This window comes from Typopeltis vanoorti, chromosome 24, assembly GCF_054136105.1.
Source record: "Typopeltis vanoorti isolate ZY-2024b chromosome 24, IOZ_Tvanoo_1.0, whole genome shotgun sequence".
NCBI lineage: Eukaryota > Metazoa > Arthropoda > Arachnida > Uropygi > Thelyphonidae > Typopeltis > Typopeltis vanoorti.
Window position 1 is genome coordinate 51,694,625 of NC_143572.1, and position 19,116 is coordinate 51,713,740.

At 35.5% G+C, this 19,116-nt stretch overlaps 1 protein-coding gene across 6 annotated transcripts in view; it reads right to left on the bottom strand.

The window, feature by feature from the left end:
- LOC150093191 (U2 snRNP-associated SURP motif-containing protein) overlaps positions 1-19,116 on the bottom strand; it is a 467,947-nt gene that overhangs the window by 421,977 nt on the left and 26,854 nt on the right. For all 6 annotated transcript variants that reach the window (XM_090413350.1, XM_090413354.1, XM_090413351.1 and 3 more), the window contains one exon: positions 8,579-8,662. In XM_090413350.1, the coding sequence (XP_090269476.1) occupies positions 8,579-8,662 (84 nt within the window). The remainder of the gene's footprint in view (positions 1-8,578; positions 8,663-19,116) is intronic.

The window sequence follows — 19,116 nt, forward strand, 5'->3', positions numbered from 1 at the left end:
CCATTTTCATCTATCCAATCCTGTATTCTTTTCTTGACTAATTTCTCTAAGACCTTGACAATGATTCCTGATATGCTAATCGGTCGGTAATTTACAACAGCAGTCTTGGAACCACCTTTATGCAGTGGAACTATTTTCCCCTCTTTCCACCCCCTCGGGACTAACCCAGACCTGAGACTCAAATTAAACAAAATGGTCAAGGGTACTGACAATTCTTTAGCTGCTTCTCGTACAACACGAGCTGGTATACCATCCGTGTGACAAATGTAATTAATGTTGGAGGTTTAATGGATTTTTTACAACACTCAGAAAGGATTAAAAAGAATTTAATACTTCCTATATTTCGTCCTAGTCACTAGGACATCTATGGGGATTACAAAAATAACTAATGTAACATAACACAAATATCATACAATACTAAGTCCAACCACGTAGGTGACACTAAAGTCCTATCTAGGTGGAGCGCCCTCTAAGGGTGGTTGTAGGTGGCCTGGAATATAAAGTAGGACATCTGGTGATCAGTGTTTCCCAAATTTTTGGAAGCTTAATGCAACCGTATTTATTAAGATTTGATTGATTTCTAAGAGATGCTGCTGCTTCTAAGAATAGTCTCTCTTTCTTGAATTTGCTGTGAAGGAGCATGGTGGTTTTCTTCCATGATACTCTGTGGGTGGTGTCCAAGACATGGTCAGCCAAGCCTGAATGACCATAGTTGTGTTTACAGATGTAAGACTTGTGTTCCTCTAAGTGGATGGATGCTGATCTGCCTGTCTGTCCAAAGTACGCCAGCTTACAGGAACAGGGTACTTTGTAAACTCCAGGCAGAGAGAGAGAGGAGGGAGCTGATCTTTTGTAGAACAGATAAGGGTAGCAAGTTTGCGGTGGGGTTTATATGCTGTGTGTAGGTTGTACTTTTTTAGAATCTTGGCTATTTTTTCGGATGTGCCACGGATGTAGGGTATGGTGATGGCATTTTTAAAATCTTGTTGACGAGAAGGACCAGGAATGGGAGAGGAACTAATTATTTTTTTGATACTGTGATCGCTGTAGCCATTGGAGAGGAAAGTGTTGTGTATGTAGTTAAGCTCAGTAGTGAGGGCGGTTCCACTGGAACAAAGATTGTGGGCTCTCTTGGTAAGAGTTTTAATAATGTCATATTGTTGAGAGGGGTGGTGGTGTGAGAGTTTGTGAATGTATCTGCCTGTGTGTGTGGGTTTTCTGTATACAGTGAAGGCAAGTGTATCATTAGGCAGGCGTATGACTAAGGTGTCTAGGAAGGGTAAACAATTGTTCTTTTCCTTTTCCATAGTAAACTGGATTCTTGGATGTAGGCTATTGAGATGACTGAGGAAGGAGTCTAATGTGTCTGGGCCATGAGGCCAAATAGAGAACACATCATCTACATATCTTAGCCAGATAGAAGGTTTGAGTGGGGCCGAGTCTATGGCTCGTTTTTCAAAATCTTCCATATAGAAATTGGCAAGGGGGGAGGGGGGTTAACACATGGCAGTTCCCTCTATCTGCTTGTAGATTTTGTTCTTCCAAGAAAAATACCCAGAGTTAATGGCAAAGGAAAAGAGATCTAAGATGTCAGAAGGGAAAACTTTTTGTAAGAGAGATAAGGTGTCAGTTAAGGGAAAATTAGTAAACAAAGAGGAGATATCAAAGCTTACGAATATGTCTGCTTTATTCAAGGTTAAATTTTCTATGAGGGCTTTAAAGTGGGTCGAATTTTTTATATAGGAAGTGGACATTCCAGTGAGGTGGGTCAGAGAGTTGGCCAGCTGTTTAGACAGTCTGTAGCAAGGTGCATTGGTGGCATCTACTATAGGTCTGAGTGGGGAATTGGGTTTGTGGATTTTTGGTAAGCCGTAAATTTGGGGTGGACAGGAGCGGAAAGGTTTAAGTTTTTTCGTGATGTCGGGGGGGCCAGGAAGATACTTTTTTAAGTAAGATTTTTAATTTTTTAACTTGTGTTTTTGTGGGGCCGTGTTCTAGCGGGATGTAGGTAATGCGATCGAGGAGGATAATATTCATTTTGTGATTGTATTCACTGGTATTAAGAACGACTGTGGCATTACCCTTATCCGCTCTGGTGATGATACAATTGAAGAAAAAGCAGTGCGTCCGACGACATGCAGGAACAAAATTGATGGAAATTTTGCTTGCTTCACCAGATGGTTAGGTTCATGGCAAGAGAGCTACTATCGCCCCCGATGTAAACATTAACCAGGATGAAAATGAATAGCGTAGTGAAAGAGAAAAGTGTATAAGAAAGTTTACAAAGAATCAGTCAAGCCTTCAGAGTTAACTACAGACTGAAATATATAAATATAAGTCAATAAAAAAAATGAAGGAGTTTGAAACCTAGAACCAAACCTTGAAGATTCAGTGATACTCTTATGAAAACATTGATTCAGCCAGAGCTGCTTGTGAAGTGGCTGGAAGATAGAAAAATTCAGAACTCCAGACTCCAGAAGCTATAGATGCTGTCATGAAAAAAGTTCCTAGCAAGTAAATCAGCATGTGCCCTGAGAGAATACCAACAAAACTGTAAGAAAGCAAAGCACTATGTAAAAGGTGCTAAGCAGGTGTCATGAGAAAGTAAGAATATAGAAGATAATTATCAAGAGGTAGCAAAATGTTCCGGAATCTATTGAAAAAACTTAAAAATGGAGGAAAGAGTAGTATAAAAGGAATCAGAAGCAATAAAGGTAACATGAAAACTGAATATATTCTGGAGTAATTACTTTGAAAGATTGCTAAATGAAACAAAAAGTGACAGAACAGTAAGAAAAAAACAGTAAAAAAAAAACTGAAATGCAAAAAAGGCAGTTGGAGTAGATGATATTTGACCAGAAAATGCTCACATATACTACTTGCTTATCTCTTTCATGCCTCATGGCCACATAAGGTTGAGATCTACTTCTTCCAGATACTTCTATCTTGTGTCGCTAATTCAGTTTCTGTCCAGCTCTCCCAACCAGCTATTCTTTTTCTTTTCTGTCATTCTCTGCCAAGTTAATTTAGGCCTTCCCCTTTTCCTTTTTCCTTCTGGAATCCACATCAGTTATTCTTGGAATCTCTCAGTATGCATCCAATTTACTACCACCTGTTTTTTTTTTTTTTTTTTTTTTTTTACTTCATTGGTGATACATTTTTTGCTCATCAGTTTAATATAAGTCATTTGTTTTGGGGGCCAAAATATTTTTTAATATTTTAAACAGACATTAAATTTAGCAACCTGTTTTTTGGTCAGTTTCCGTGTCTCTGATCCATATAAGAATACGGCCTTAACATTGCTATTGAATATCTTTATTTTGGTTTTATTATGATATCTACATGATTTCCATATATCATTCAATTTTCTGAAAGCAGTGTTTGTTTTTGTCACTCTGCAATATATCCCTGTCAATTCTATCTTCAGTATTTACATTTGACCCCAAGTAGATAAAATTCTTAACTTTTACTGCATGTTGGCTGATTTTAATAAACATTGACATTTGCTGTTCAATTTGAGAACTTTTGTTTTAGTCATATTTATTTTAAGACCAACCTTATCAGTTGTTTTATACAATATTTCCAATTATGCTTGTATGTCAGAGTATTTTGATGACATCAAGACTATGTTGTCTGCCTGCATAATGTAGATGATCCAACTATAACATACACTACTGGCCAAAATTGTGGCCACTAGTGTCCAGGCCTTCTGAAATATGCAGTGCAGCCACTGTAAGACTTTTATATCTCTGCACGTGAGCATTTCTGGCCGAATATCATCTACTCTTGCTGCTTTTCCACATATCAGGCTTTTCATGGCTTTTTCCCCTTCAAGTATGGATATGTATACCTGACTGCATGCCTGTAGAGTGTTTTTTTTACTACTGTGCTATCACTGCTTGTTTCATTTAGCAATTTTTCGAAGTAATTACTCCATACTTCAAGATATCTTTTTCTCCGGTTTTCATGTTACCTTTATTATCTCTAATTCCTTTTACAGCACTCTTTCCTCCATTTCTGGGCTTTTTCAAAAGCCTCCAGAATATTTTGGAACCTTCGTGATATTTATTTTCTATGTTCTTACCAAAGTCGCCAAAAGTTCTTTCCAAAAGTGACATTTCCTTTCTTTGTAATTACACTTATAGTGGCTTCTTAGTTAAATAGTTAACACTGCTCAAGCAGGTATAAAAATTTTAGCATAATTCAGAAGGCCTGCTCAGGTCAGATTTCAGATGACTAGAGTACAGCTTTCAGAATATCCATCTGTAAAAAGAGAAATAACACAATGTGGAGAGTAATTTCCCCCTACTGAAAGATTTATGCAAGTATAACAGAGAAGAGGCTAAAAAAAAAAAAAAATTGTGGAACAGTTAAGCAGGGGGGGGGAGTGAATTCAGGCTAAATGGTGTGTCAGGATCATATTTTCACCTTTAGACAAATAGTTGAGGAATCATAGGAGTATAACCAAAATCTACATTTATAATAAGGCATGCAACACGACAAGATGCCAAAAGAAAACTGTTCGAAACGCTACATGGTGTAAACAGAACATTACATAGAGCAATATAGTCTATATTTGAGTTGTAAGTCAGCAGGAGATATAAGAAGATGGTCTGATGCAAAATCAGATGTAAGACAAGGGTACTCTGCATCTTTCCCTTTTATTCATCATCTATACAGCTCATATTTTGAAGGAAAATGGCATTAAGCTTGATATCAAAATTGGCGATATTAATCTCAGCTCTTTACTGTATGTCATGTTACACAATCAAATAAATCTAGTACAAGTCTGCAAGATTCCTTGACTAAACTGAATGACTGTTGTAACAAATTTGATACAAAAATCAACAATAAAAAAAATACTGAATGCTTTAGCTGCATCCTGAATGGGAAACCTATAGAACAAGTAAAACATTTAGCTATTTACTCCCAAATTTTAGGGAAGTTTTAACTTGCAGATCTAAGAGCCAGTTATAAATAAAAACACTTGATTAAAGACTGAAGCCCACAGATATGAAATTTCTGAGAAAGATTAAGGGAGTGAACAAATGGCATCAATAACAGAATTACATCAAAAATTTTACATTATAAGCATTCAGGAAATCGTGAGCAGAGCTAATTTCAAGTAGTATGGTCACAAACAGAACTGGAGGTTGCTAAAATATTAGCAACATAGGTATTTAATGCCAATATGGTAGGGAAAAGCACTCAGAGGAGATCTAGGTAGACTGATGCAGTATGAAGTGCTGACAAGTGATAGACTAATTTGGAGGAAAACTGATGACAGGAGATTAGTAATATTACAGACTCATACACCTCTTGAGGTTATGAGTTTGTATCAGGAAAATTATCAGGATATTAATGATGATATACATGAGGGGTGTTAAAAAAAAAAGACAACTTTTTTTTCAGCGTGCTTTCTGTGCTGGTTGGCACAGAAAGCGTGCTGCAGCTACTGAGCACACCTAGTGGCAGGTTTTGACAACAAATTGTCATGTGCCCCGTTCTGCTATGAGCATTAGTCGTCGAATTACATCCACTGAAGTGAGCATGTGCACAAGCTGTTTGTCGAATTAGTGAAAAAGTGTCAATGAAAGAGCTTGAAGAATGTGTGAAATTTTGCTGCGAACTTGTGAAAAAGCTTGCGAACTGGTAAAAATTTTACAGAGACATTTCAATTGCTTAACCAAGCATATGTATATGCCGAACACAGTGCTATGAGTGGTTTAAGCATTTTAAAAAGAACAGAACATCAGTCGGTGAAGATTCCAGGCCTGGATGACCTTCCACACCAACAGACAATGACATATCGAGAGAGTTTGTGCTGTGATTCATGACAAAGTGGATTTCCTGTTATGATGTTCTTAAGAAATCAAGATAGGTTTCTTAAGAACATCATAACAGGAGATGAGACGTGGATTTATGGGTATGATGTTGAAACCAAGATGCAATCATCGCAGTAGGTGAGGAAGGGGTCTCCTTGACCAAAAGAAGCATGGATGAGTCAGTCAAAGATCAAAATATCAAAAAACACAATCAACATCATCTTGATCTTTGACTGACTTAAAATGTTGCTTAAAATGTTGTAAAATGAGCAATCAAGTCTTTATAGCAAAAGTTCGGTCTTTTTTTAACAAGGCTTGTATAGTTAATGTAAACTATTTACTCTTGTTTTGGAAGCTGCTGCCTTGCATATTTTCCTAATGCAACTAAATTATATATATTCACATATAAAATTAACAGAGAATGGAAATCTAAAAAAAGTACCAATTCTTTACACAGGCAGATATTATAAGATGTGTCGCTTCATTCTTTATAGAAATATAGAGCTGTTATAGAACTCCTAGCTGATGGAGCTATCTATATCTGTTCTACTGATAGTGATCTAAGGAAAGATATATAGTACAAGCTGACAATTGTATATCTGGAATTGTCAGCACATTTTGTCATTCTGCAAACTTCACTGCTCATTTTTTCACTTAAAGAGCATGAATAAAATATTTTCTTTCACTGTACTGATTTGAAAAACTGGGATTGCAAATATTCACATTAATAAGTTAGTATTTGTATTGGCTTTGTCATTTTTATTGAACAGGATATACAGGGTGTTCGGGATAAATTTGACAGTTTCGTAAGGAAAAAGAAAATCTTCTTTGTATCTATTAAATTTAATGAATTGACAAAAAAACATTACAGGCAGAGTTAATTACAATACTATCAACAAGATTTACTCAAAATAACCACCATTAGCATCGATCACAGCTTCAATTCTGCTTCGGAACCTCGAACAAGCTGATGCTACAGTCTCCCTGGGAAGGGCCGCAAAAACTGTTTTAATTTTATCCATTAACTGGGCTTTTGTATTACTGGAAGTGCGATTGGTGTCTTTTTCAACTGCGCCCCATACAAAATAATCCATGGGGTTAAGGTCTGGGGAGTTTGGAGGCCAAACATTTGGACTGGTGAAGTCGTAGAAATTTTCAGACAACCATTTTTGACTTTTCCCAGAGGTGTGGCAAGGGGCCGAATCCTGCTGCCATACATACGGCCTACCATTGGCTACCCTTGTTATCCAGGGCTTGACTACAGTTAGCAACTCCACGAACAAAGCCCGAATTCCAATGCCAGGGTTCTTCAACACCTGTTCCTGCAGATTTGCGAGGAATTCTGCTGTACGAACGTAATCAGATCGTCTGCTAGGGATCTTTCTTCTTGCTACATCCTCGTAGTCACCATTGCAAGTCTCTAGTTCATGCCTGATTGTTTTTACTGTATTCAGGGAGCATTGGGCAGCAGTCGTAATATCCTTATTTTGATGGCGGGCACGAATCATCATGATACAAGTTATTCTCTTCCATGATTCAGGTGGGTTCCAGCTATCCATCCTTTCTGACATCTTGTATATGAATGAAGAAGGGTCCAAACTTTTAAATGAAGAGAAGTGTGTGTTAATACATGTAACTTACGGAAAAATATAATTAATTATAAATATGTCAAATTTATCCCGAACACCCTGTAAATTAACTATTTTGTACACACTTTCAAAGTGAAGTTTGTTTTTATATCTCTTGCATAAAAACAAAATAATATATATAGAACAGAGTTAAAATAGTAAAACCTTTTTTGAGTGGCTTTTTTTTTTTCATTTCAAAGACTGCATCTAACTCCCGGAGTCCACCAATGGGTTCTGATTTTCCTATTCTTGCAGGCACTTCACATGCCCCTAGCCAAAATCAATGTTTTCTTAAGGATTTGCTACTGAGACCCCAAGGTTTGGCTCTTGTTGAAAGCTACATGGTGAATTCTTGTCAGTATGATATTCAATGTTAATGGTGATCACTTCTTATTTCAAATCCCCTGTACACTCATGTATCCTGAACAAGAGTGAAGATATTGATTGCTGCCTAACATAGACAATGAGACTTTATTCTTTCTTTTGTCTTCTCTCCATGTTAATTGGTGTACATCTCTATGTTGGAACATGATGTTAGCAATGACTAGTCCATGTCCTTAACATAAATCCAGCAGGTACTAATTATTATTAGCATTGCATTCTTCTCCAAATTTTCCCCAAACATTTCTATATGTTGGGTATTCACTTTCTACTCTCCTGTTTAGATCTCTAACAAGGACCAACTTTTCCTCTGCATCAGCTGCCTTCTCTAATGCCTCAAAAAAATTCCTCCACTGTTCCTTAGAGGTACCTTCTCTGGGACCACAAGCCCAAATAGCTCCACTTGAAACTGTCAGTATTTTGTTAACAGTAACATATAGATACACTGATTCACCTATGCTGTTGGTCTCGGTTAATGACTAAGGATAGATGCCACACCACCAAAATACTTAAATGATAAAATCAATATCTAAGTACTATTATAAAACAGACTGTGTGCATGTATGTGTGTTATGTATCCCTAAGTGAGATCCTTAAAAAACATTCAGTATTACAATAAATATCTGTTAGCTAGTAAATATTTACTTAATTGTACTATCATTAATTTTATTTACACTTCATGAAAAATACAATTATTTCATTTGCTGAATATGAAAAATTTAAGAACAATTAATATTTACTCACTTCTTTTTTCTGTTTTTCTTGATCTCGCTTGGAAACTTTTTTACCAACAGGATTAATATTAAATGCTTTCATTTTTGGACCGCCCTATAAAAAAAAAAATCAGGCATACGTAAGTATTCTTTTTCAGCTTTTACAAAACGAGTACTGTTTACAGCAGTGCCCAGCAAACCATTTCTTCTCAGTGAATCACAATGAAGTAGTTATAAGACCTACTCCCCCCCCCCCCCACCACCACCACCCATGAGATTCAATTTCAGAAGCTCAAATCCTTGGACAAGCTGATTTTTATATTTTACTGAATAAATTGTTTTTGAGTAAGAAAAAATATAACTAAAACAAAATTATTAACAAGCATATATTCTTATGATTTAAAAATGTCAAAAGCTAAAAAACATTTTTGACTTTTGACATTTTTAAATCATGGAAAGAAGAAACATTAATGAAAAGCTTGGAACTGCTTCTGTGTCAAGTGTTAAATCTACAAGTATTTGAAAAGTAACAAACTCTTCAATATTTCCCTATTTAATCTGTTTCTAGATTTACTGTTATAAAACTTTCACCTTTGACAATGGCTTGCCATATGTCATGGACTAAGTGTTGGAAGTGTATTATGTATAGTTTAAGGAACTCCACAGTGAAATCTAAATTCAAACTAAACTGTAAATATATAAGTTTTTTGAAATTCCAACAGAGCAGTTCAACCTTCATTAAAATCTTGAAAAATAGACTTAAAATTCTGTTCCATATTCTATGGAGTGAGTATTTCCATTCTCAGAGTTTCAAGTCATCACCTACTGGATGATTGAATACATTTATTTTTTTTCCAACATTTCACTGGTAACAAGAATACTCATAGTAGATTGAACTTATTCCATGTATTTTGTGATTTCGAATACAAACCACACAACCACTCATCCAATCAGAACAACCAAGCTGATGAGGAAAGCCTATATATATATATATATATATATATATATATATATTTATAAAAATAAATTTAACTGACTAGAACCCAAGAAAGTATAACAAAAACCTTTAATACATCACGACTAGTTTCATCGGTGCTCCGACTTCTTCAGGTGAGAAATAAAAAACATAAGATATAATAATAACAAGGTAAAAAACATGGACTTTCCAGCTTAATAAAAAGCAGAATAGTAACAGTCATATTTGAATAGGTGACCACGTGCAACCGTTGGCATGAGTTGAATATGTGCGACAGCTAATTTTAGAGCGTCAGTACTCGATTACTGCGCTATGGGAATCAGGCAAATTGTAGCTTAGATTGTTGTTCAAATGTGAAGGGTCCAGAACTATTTCTTTTGATTCGATAATTCTTCTTTAGAATTCGTCCTTGCATATATATAAATTAGTAGTGCGTTCCCAGTCAACTTGATGTGGCTGTTCTTCAAGGTTAGAGTTTGCCGAGAAGAGGACATGACTGGAAAGGGTGCTCGCTCGCGTTCTACTGTAAGAGATGTCACGTCTATGTTCCTCAAGACGAAGTGAAACAGATTTATCTGTCTGGCCAAAATAAAGTCGACCACAGTCGCACAAAACTTTATAAACACCAGGAAAATGCAGTTGGTTGTGTTTTGGTTTTGGTCGACTCAGAAAAGAACGAAGTTTTGGCAGAGTAGTATAGTCGGTCTTTATGTTGAATTTCTTCAAAATCTTAGCTAGTTTTGGGGTAAGAAAGCTGATAAATGGTAACTGTATATGAGTGATAGGGTTGGAATCATCTTCTTGTCGAGGATGTTGGCGTGGTCTCAAACGTTTAGTGATGTTACGAGATGAATATCCATTATTTAAGGTGTTTTTCAGGAAGTTAAGCTCTGTTTGAAGGTCGTCTTCTGTGGAAGTGAGACATCTTGCTCAATGGGCAAGGGTAGAGATGATATCCAGTTTCTGAGGTGGGAAGTGATGGAAGAACCATGTAAATATCTATCAGTGTGGGTGGTTTTTCGAAAAATTGAAAATTTAAGACAGTCAGGTAATCTGTTGATCTTTAGATCCAAGAAGGGGAGAATGCCGTTAATTCAACATAAAGACCGACTATACTACTCTGCCAAAACTTCGTTCTTTTCTGAGTCGACCAAAACACAACCAACTGCATTTTCCTGGTGTTTATAAAGTTTTGTGCGACTGTGGTCGACCTTATTTTGGCCAGACAGATAAATCTGTTTCACTTCCTCTTGAGGAACATAGACATGACATCTCTTACAGTAGAACGCGAGCAAGCACCCTTTCCAGTCATGTCCTCATCTCGGCAAACTCTAACCTTGAAGAACAGCCACATCAAGTTGACTGGGAATGCACTACTAATTTATTTATATGCAAGGATGAATTCAAAGGAAGAATTATCGAATCAAAAGAAATAGTTCTGGACCCTTCACACTTGAACAACAATCTAAGCTACAATTTGCCTGATTCCCATAGCACAGTAATCGAGTACTGGCACTCTAAAATTAGCTGTCGCACACATTCAACTCATGCCAACGGTAGCACGCGGTCACCTATACAAATATGACTGTTACTATTCTGCTTTTTATTAAGCTGGAAAGTCCATGTTTTTTACCTTGTTATTTTTATATCTTATGTTTTTTATTTCTCACCTGAAGAAGTTGGAGCACCGATGAAACCAGTCGTGATGTATTAAAGGTTTTTGTTATACTTTCTTGGGTTCTAGTCAGTTAAATTTATTTTTATAAATGTATACATCCCGAGTAAATCCTAATTTCAATAATATATATATATATATATATATATAAAATTTCAATTTCAGAGTCTGCCTATTATCATGTATACATTTTAGCATGCTTCCACAAGTCAACTTACATTGTTCTTATATGGTGCAAGCATCTGTAGATTCCATGTCACTTACAGAAATCTTTAAAATGTGATTTCATCTGTGCAGTCATGACTCAGAGTGTTAACAATTACCAATTATAAGCATATATAAAAATTTAGCATTTTAAATTTTATCTGAATTGGTTCTATATATATATTATTATTACAACAGACCTTCAGGTAGTCAGAGACTCATCAAGGCAGGCCACATACTGCTCTATGAGAAAAAAAATCTAACTCATCCCTTTCATGACTGCATTCATTCTCAACTTCCATGAATGCCTCTCTTGTCTTCTTACCACCCACCATAAAACAAAAAATTCCATCTACCGTTATCCCATATGACCCTTTCAAAAGTCTGTAGGTCTCTATCATATCACCCCTCTTTCTCCTGTCTGCTAGTATCCAATTCATAAATTCTCAATCTCTCCTGATAATCTATTTCCACAGTTCCGATATCATCTTTACACTCCTTTGCACCCTCTCCATTTTATCTGCATCACTCAGAGGCCAGAATACCAGATCTGTACACAACAGTTCAGATGAGGTTGTATCAACTCCTAAGAAGTAAAATGATTTCCTTATATTGCGGCATTGCAATTATCCTGTGAGTTGTATTTACAATTTTTGCTATATGATCTCTGAACTTTAACTTCCTATTTCTTAATACATGTCAGTTGAATTCCTGATTACCCTGCTTATCTTTGAATCATCAGCAAATAACTGTATGACACTGGTTAAATCCTTCCTAATAACATTAATGTAAAGATTGAATAACAATGGTCTAAGGCCTGATCCCTGCAAAACATCACTGTTCACCATAAATCTTGAAGATTCACACATCCCCATAAACCACTTTTTGATATCAGTCAGTAAGCCATTCTCTTATCCAAACTAGTAACCCAATCCCATATCCTTCAACTTATGCAAAATCCTCTCAAAAGTTTTAGTAAAGTTCAAAGTATCTCATGGTTTATCCATTACCATTGTTTAACTCAACCATGACATTATTATCAAAGCTCTTCTGAAGAACAAAAGGAGTTTCTATGAACTAGTGTTTTTATAGTACTTGCCTTTTGGCTGGGATGGTGATGTGATTCAGCATGGATGTACTGGCCTGTATGAGTCTCTTTCCTATAGACTGTGAATTGTAGATAATCATCTGGTTAGCGAAGAATCAAGAGATCTAGAAAGGCTAACTGCTTATTTACTTCTACTTCTAGAGTGAACTGGATCCTTGGATGAAGTGCATTAATTTTTACAAAAAGAATTACGGTATATTAATTCCGCCTTCATATCCAATGGATATAAGAAGTCCTTCATAAAAAGAGCTTTAAGTAGTCATGCTCCAGCATCCTCTTCAAGTACAGAAGAACCTACACGTATACCTATCCCCTATGTATACAGGGTTAGTGAACACATAGCTAAGGTGCTAAAACCACTAAATATCTGTGTGGCTTTTCGACCCATCAGAAAAATCTCCACATTCCTGATGTCTCCAAAGGACAAGCTCCCACATCTCAGCTATCCAAATGTCTACCAGATTCCCTATTCGTGTGGATTATCAATTTCAGACAAACAGGAAGATCTGCTCAGGTCCGGTTAGAACACCAGTCGTACATCCAGTACCTTGAACCCAAACAGTCTGGAATTGCAGAACATGCCATTAACACTAGACACAGAGTTAAGTGGAACAAGACAAAAGTCAGTTCCTAATGGAACGGCTATACAAAGAAACATGTGAAACATTACTTCACTCCCCTAACCTAAACAGATCCGATGGTCGACGTCTTTCCCCCTTGTGGGAGATAGTACTTTATAAAGCAGTACTTTATATTAAATAATTAAATAAAGTACTTTATAGTACTTTATATTAAATAATTATTTAATAATTAAATAACTAAATAATTAAATTTAAATAATTAAAAATAAATAAAAAACAAAGAAATAATAATAATAATAATTAAATAAATTTAGGAAATTTAACCTTAGCTACTTAGGTGGCGCTTTGTGAATATAACAGTTATTGCTTAATTAGCCTTGTACCTGTACTGATGATGCCTATGATACTCAGGTGAAAATTCTACGAATAAAGAATAATTTACGTGAGTTAATTCCGTTATTATAATAGTTAGTAATATGTCTACTCACGGTATTTCCTTACTGAAACTTATATCATTATTAAACCTTCTTCCTTCATCTGCAATTTTATGTTTTCTTGAACCTATTTTTGAAATTATTTTTAACAAATATATGATGGACCAGGGAACGCGACTGAAAAAGTGCACCAAAATCTCAGTTGTCGTCGGATGAAGTCACCTTTGTTATCCTCACTCACGATGACTGGCACGGTTTACTCGCGCCAAGTTGCAGGGCGATATCACGATATCAAATTATTTTTAGTTTACTATTTATATTATAAAATGTATTATTTAAATAATACATTTTATAATATACGGGCCACATGCCATGTAAGTATGGTCAACCTTTTATGGGCTGCCAAAAATGCATGTTTGGGCTGCATGCGGCCCACTGGTTGCTGACCCCTGACCTAGATGATCACTTCATAGTTACTCTCACTGGAGGATGATATGACATCTTCTATAATAGCATCTTCTGATCAAATCCAAGGCCCTTGATCCTTACCTCTGTTAAATACTACTATAGCAGTATTTAACAGATGTTAAATAAATATTGAATCTGTTAAATATTTATTTAATATCCCACATTCTCAAAATCTTGAGAAATGAATTCTTTGTCCCTAGATACTATCTCTTCTTTACAATGTATCTCACCCATAATGACCACCCTTTTCCTTATTTGCTAGGCTAATTTTGCCTATACATTTCCTTCTCACTGCCATCCACATTACTGGGTCCATAGCAACATCCATATAAATATTTCATCCTGACTTCTACCTCACACCATACTGTCTCAAATCCACTGCCAATATTTGTCACTTGCATCTCAACCCTGAATAAGCACAACTTCTCTGCTGTTACCAACAGCACTCTCTGCCCTGTCTATATTCACAAAAAAAAAATCATCTCTTCCAGTGTTTGCAAAGACTTTTCGTGTTTACGTAAACACTTTACGTGTTCACCATCTCTATTCCTGTCAGGATGTCATCCTCATCCAACTATATCTGGCCAATCCTCTCTATCACAACTGATCACACAACCCTCCTGAGACCCATATGCTCCCCCTCACACCATCTCAATCCTATCTTGCCTGCTTACACATTCACTTCCACATCCACACTTCTCATGCAGTGTCTTCCTGTCCACCCTAATTCCTTGCCTGTCTTGCAATTTTGCATTCCCTTCACACTACTCACTTCTCTATTCACAAGCTCTCGCACCACTCTCTTACCTCACTTTTTGGCTTTTTTCACACCACTTCTTATTTCCTCAGATCTTCTATTCACTGCAGTTACTCTCCATTCCTGCAATAACCTCTCCAGTTGTCTCACACCAAAACCATTTTAACAGTTTATTCACATCACATATACAAGATATACATATTATACTATTCAACTTGTATAATTCAATGTACAATATTTCACAATACAATTCAATGTACAGTACAGCATTACAGAATAAAAATTCAAGTATTACTATCATATTCTATTGGTACTAACACTTATTTTTGGCTATTATTTTATTATAGTTAATAAAAAGTTTTCTCATATGCAAGGAGAGTACAATATATTTTGAATGGTTTCGTAGTTTATAATAAGTTATTGGTTTTAGTGATAATGTAAGTTAGTTTATGCATTTGTGTGTAACCAAGAGCTGTAGCCATAGTGGTTACTAGAGAAGTAATTAGCTCAAAAAGTCACTGAGAGTCCAGGGACCGCATCTATGAGGCTTACCGGTTATGATGATGTACATGTTAATATATTAATACCTAATTGAATGAACTAATTAGTATATCAATTCATTCAATACCTTAATTGGTTATGAAATATGAGTTATAATGATCTCTTATACTATATGTTTAAAGTAAATGTCAATGTTGTTTAATCCCATGAGGTAGTTTTTCAATCTATTATAGCTGCTTGTCGTTAGGTACTCAAAGGATTTATGAAAAATTTCTTTGTTTGCCTTGGGTACTATCAGCATGTTTCGACCACATCGTAATCCATAATATACATCATATACCAAGAGACTTTCAGTGTTTCTTTTTTTACATATAACATACAACAACCATAGAGATATAGTTTCTGAACTGGTAGAATATTATGAACGACATACAGATCATTGGTTGAATGTGCGAAGTCGGTAGTAGTTATGGCTCTAATTATTCTGTTTTGTATTCTTATTAATGGAATCAGATTGTTAAAATAGTCTCCGCTCCAACAGGTAATGCCATATTGCAGTGAAGAATTTACCCAGGAATAGTATAAACATCTTAAGAATGCTGCATTTACAAATTTTTTAACGTAATATATTCCGTTAATTATGAACCTGAATTTATTTGTTAAGAAAGTGGTATGGGAGTTGCACTTCAAATTGCTATCGATATGGAAGCCCAAATACCTGACGGATTTTGTTTTTTTTGATTAAGCTACATTTACAATTTAGAATACCACTACATTTCCTTTCATGCCATTTTATAGTTATATTGTGGTCTAACTTGTCTGTTAATGTGAAGTACATATTTAAATACAATTCATCGCTCTCCCTCTGATGCAGTTCCATCCATCTCTCAAAATCATCACAAACCGCATTTCTTTCTTTACACACAACTTTGCTAGAATACTATTCATAATTTTTGCTTGCCATCTAACTCATCACTGTGATAACTAGGTAACACACTGATTGATCTACACACTACCCTTCCAATCAAACTGTTATTTTTTACTCTCCTCAATATCCTCCTGATATCCATTCTCACATTCTCCTTGTTCCTGACCAAATCATTCATTCTTACTACAACTACCAATCTGCTCACTTATTCCTCATATCCAATGCTTCAATCATTCTCATCCCAAGGAAAACAAACCTTGTGCACCTTCTCATTCACAATATTTCTCATTAATGAATCTCCAGAGTACCACCACTGTTAATCATTTGTTACTACATTTCACTTCACTCTGCATACAAGCTTCTCTTGCCTCATCTTCACAAATTCTTCATTCATTCTCTTGAATCACTTCACATTTGCTATCATGCTAGTGTGATCATTAGTTACAATGATCACACTAGCATGATACTATCTGACCAACAGTTTCATTTTTTTTGCCATCAGTCTCAAATGCTCTCTTACCATCAATATGGATTGCTGTCTTAGCTACACTCATGGTCTTTTATTCTCCCCTTTTGTTTGATACTGCTCACATTCAAAGAAGCCTCATAGTTCCTGGACTTGTCACACTTCCTCCATACCCACACTTGCTTACTCACAAGCGTGTGACAGTAGGTGACCCCATGCATGCATATTACATTTACAGCACTATACCATTCTTGAAAAAATGTTACATTATTTATCCTTCCAACAATCTACGTACAAAACTCATCCTCACTGCCATTTTGTCTTGGAATACAATCACTGAACACAGACAAAGAAACACACAGAAAGGAAACACCACAATCTACAATTCAATTGAACACTACCTATTGATCTCAGCTATCACACAACAAACTTCAATTAAAAACTACCAACATCACCACATCATAAATATCAAAATTTTACTCAGCTTTTTGCAGCCCTCAGAACCAATGTCTTCTTACTATCACTGACTCAAATGAGAGGATACTACATGGAGCCTTATTCAACTGGAACAAATGGGATTGGACATGAATCTGGTGACATGGCTAATGGACAGATAGAGAGTAGTATATAATGAAGATGAATCAAAGAGATAGTAGGTGACCAGTAGTGTGCCACACTGTTTTGTACTAGGGCTGATATTTTGCCAACTTTTGCAACATATCCTCTCTCTCTCTCTCTGTTCACCAATACTCCTAAATCCCCAGATTCATCCATTTTTTTGAAGTGCAGTTGCATCAATGAAATGTGCAGCCTATAGTTTTTCATCATTCCATTCCCAAGTGCATAACTTTACATACTGACCCATTAAATTGGCACTGATTACTCTTTTCCCAAATTATAGGACTATTTAGATCATCCTGCAAGATCTCAACATCACAACGATCTCACCAGCTTAGCATTATAAGCAAGCAACTGAATACCCACCTGAAATTATACCCAAGGCGTAAACTGAACAGCAGTGGCCCCAGTACAGAGCCCTGTGGTGAACAACTGTTCACCTACTTTTTCTTCGATTCATTTGTAATCCCATATACTATTTTCTGTTTATCAGCCATCCACATTACCAAATGTGAGGAATATCATGCATCCATTATAAATTAAGTTAACTGTTTTTAACTGCAGCTACTGATTATAAAAAAAAAAAAATCTCTCACGGTATTTCTTCGTATTTGATATCACGGATAGTGTCCATAGTATGGTCTACAATAAATATGAAACTTTCAATCTGCTTTCTTCCTTTCCTTCAGTGCTTCTTTAACTTCCTGTGTCCACAATGGAGCTCTGATTTTTCTACCTGAGAACTATTACTTTAAATGTAAATTCACATAAACAGCATAGAAATATTAACTTAAATCTACTGTGATGTCTTACAACATGTATTGCCAAAAGGCATTTTAGATTTTAAATGTAATGAAAACTAGGAAAAAATTCTAATGGAAGTATTGTGTGGACTAATGAAGAAGAAATATTAACAATGTATGAATTAACTGACACAAATTTTAGAAGGTTAAAAAAAAAAAAAAAAAAAAAAAAAAAAAAAAAAAAAAAGGTTTTACCACTTTCAGACAGATGAATTTTATAAGTTGAAACAAAAATTCATATTTAAAAATACAAAGAAAAGAACAAAAAAACTTGAAAAAAACATCAGGTTTTTCTAACAATTCAACAAAAATTAACAAATTCTGAAAATACATTTTCAATTAAATAAATTTTTGTAGAAAAGTTACTTCACAATTGTAAGACACATTGTTGAATGTGTTGGCCTTCCTTTAACTTTATTTTTGGAATAAAATTGTGATTAAAAATTGTTAGTTTTTTTTTTTATGCTCATCACAATCATCAATTTCCTAACAAGTACCCTCAAGGGGTGTACAGGATATGATAGTACTACATGAAAAATTTACATCATTACTAATTTCCTATCTACAATTTTCCTCCAATTCAGTCTGTTACTTGTCAAGATTCCAACATTATCGGATGTTATATTTCTATTGTCTAAGGCACTTTGTACAGTATCATTCCACCTATATCTTGGTCTTCCTATGGGTCGTTTTCCTGCCAACCTGGCAGAGAATACTTGTTTTGCTAATCTTTCCTCGCCCATTCTATTCAAGTGACCATACCACCTGAGATTAGCTCTGCTAACACATTCCTGGATGCTGACAATGTCATGCTCTTTCCTAATATCCTCGTTTTTAATATGATATTGCCATTGATGCCATCTGTTCACGGCTCTAATCTTTCTCAGGACTCTCATATCTGCAGTCTCTAGTCTTTGGTCAAGTGTTTTACTTCTGACCCAGCTCTCAGATCTATAAGTTAAAACTGGTTTGAACACTGTCTTGTATATAGCTAATTTAGTGTTCCAACTAATTTCTCTCTTATTCCATATGAATTTATTCAATTGACTT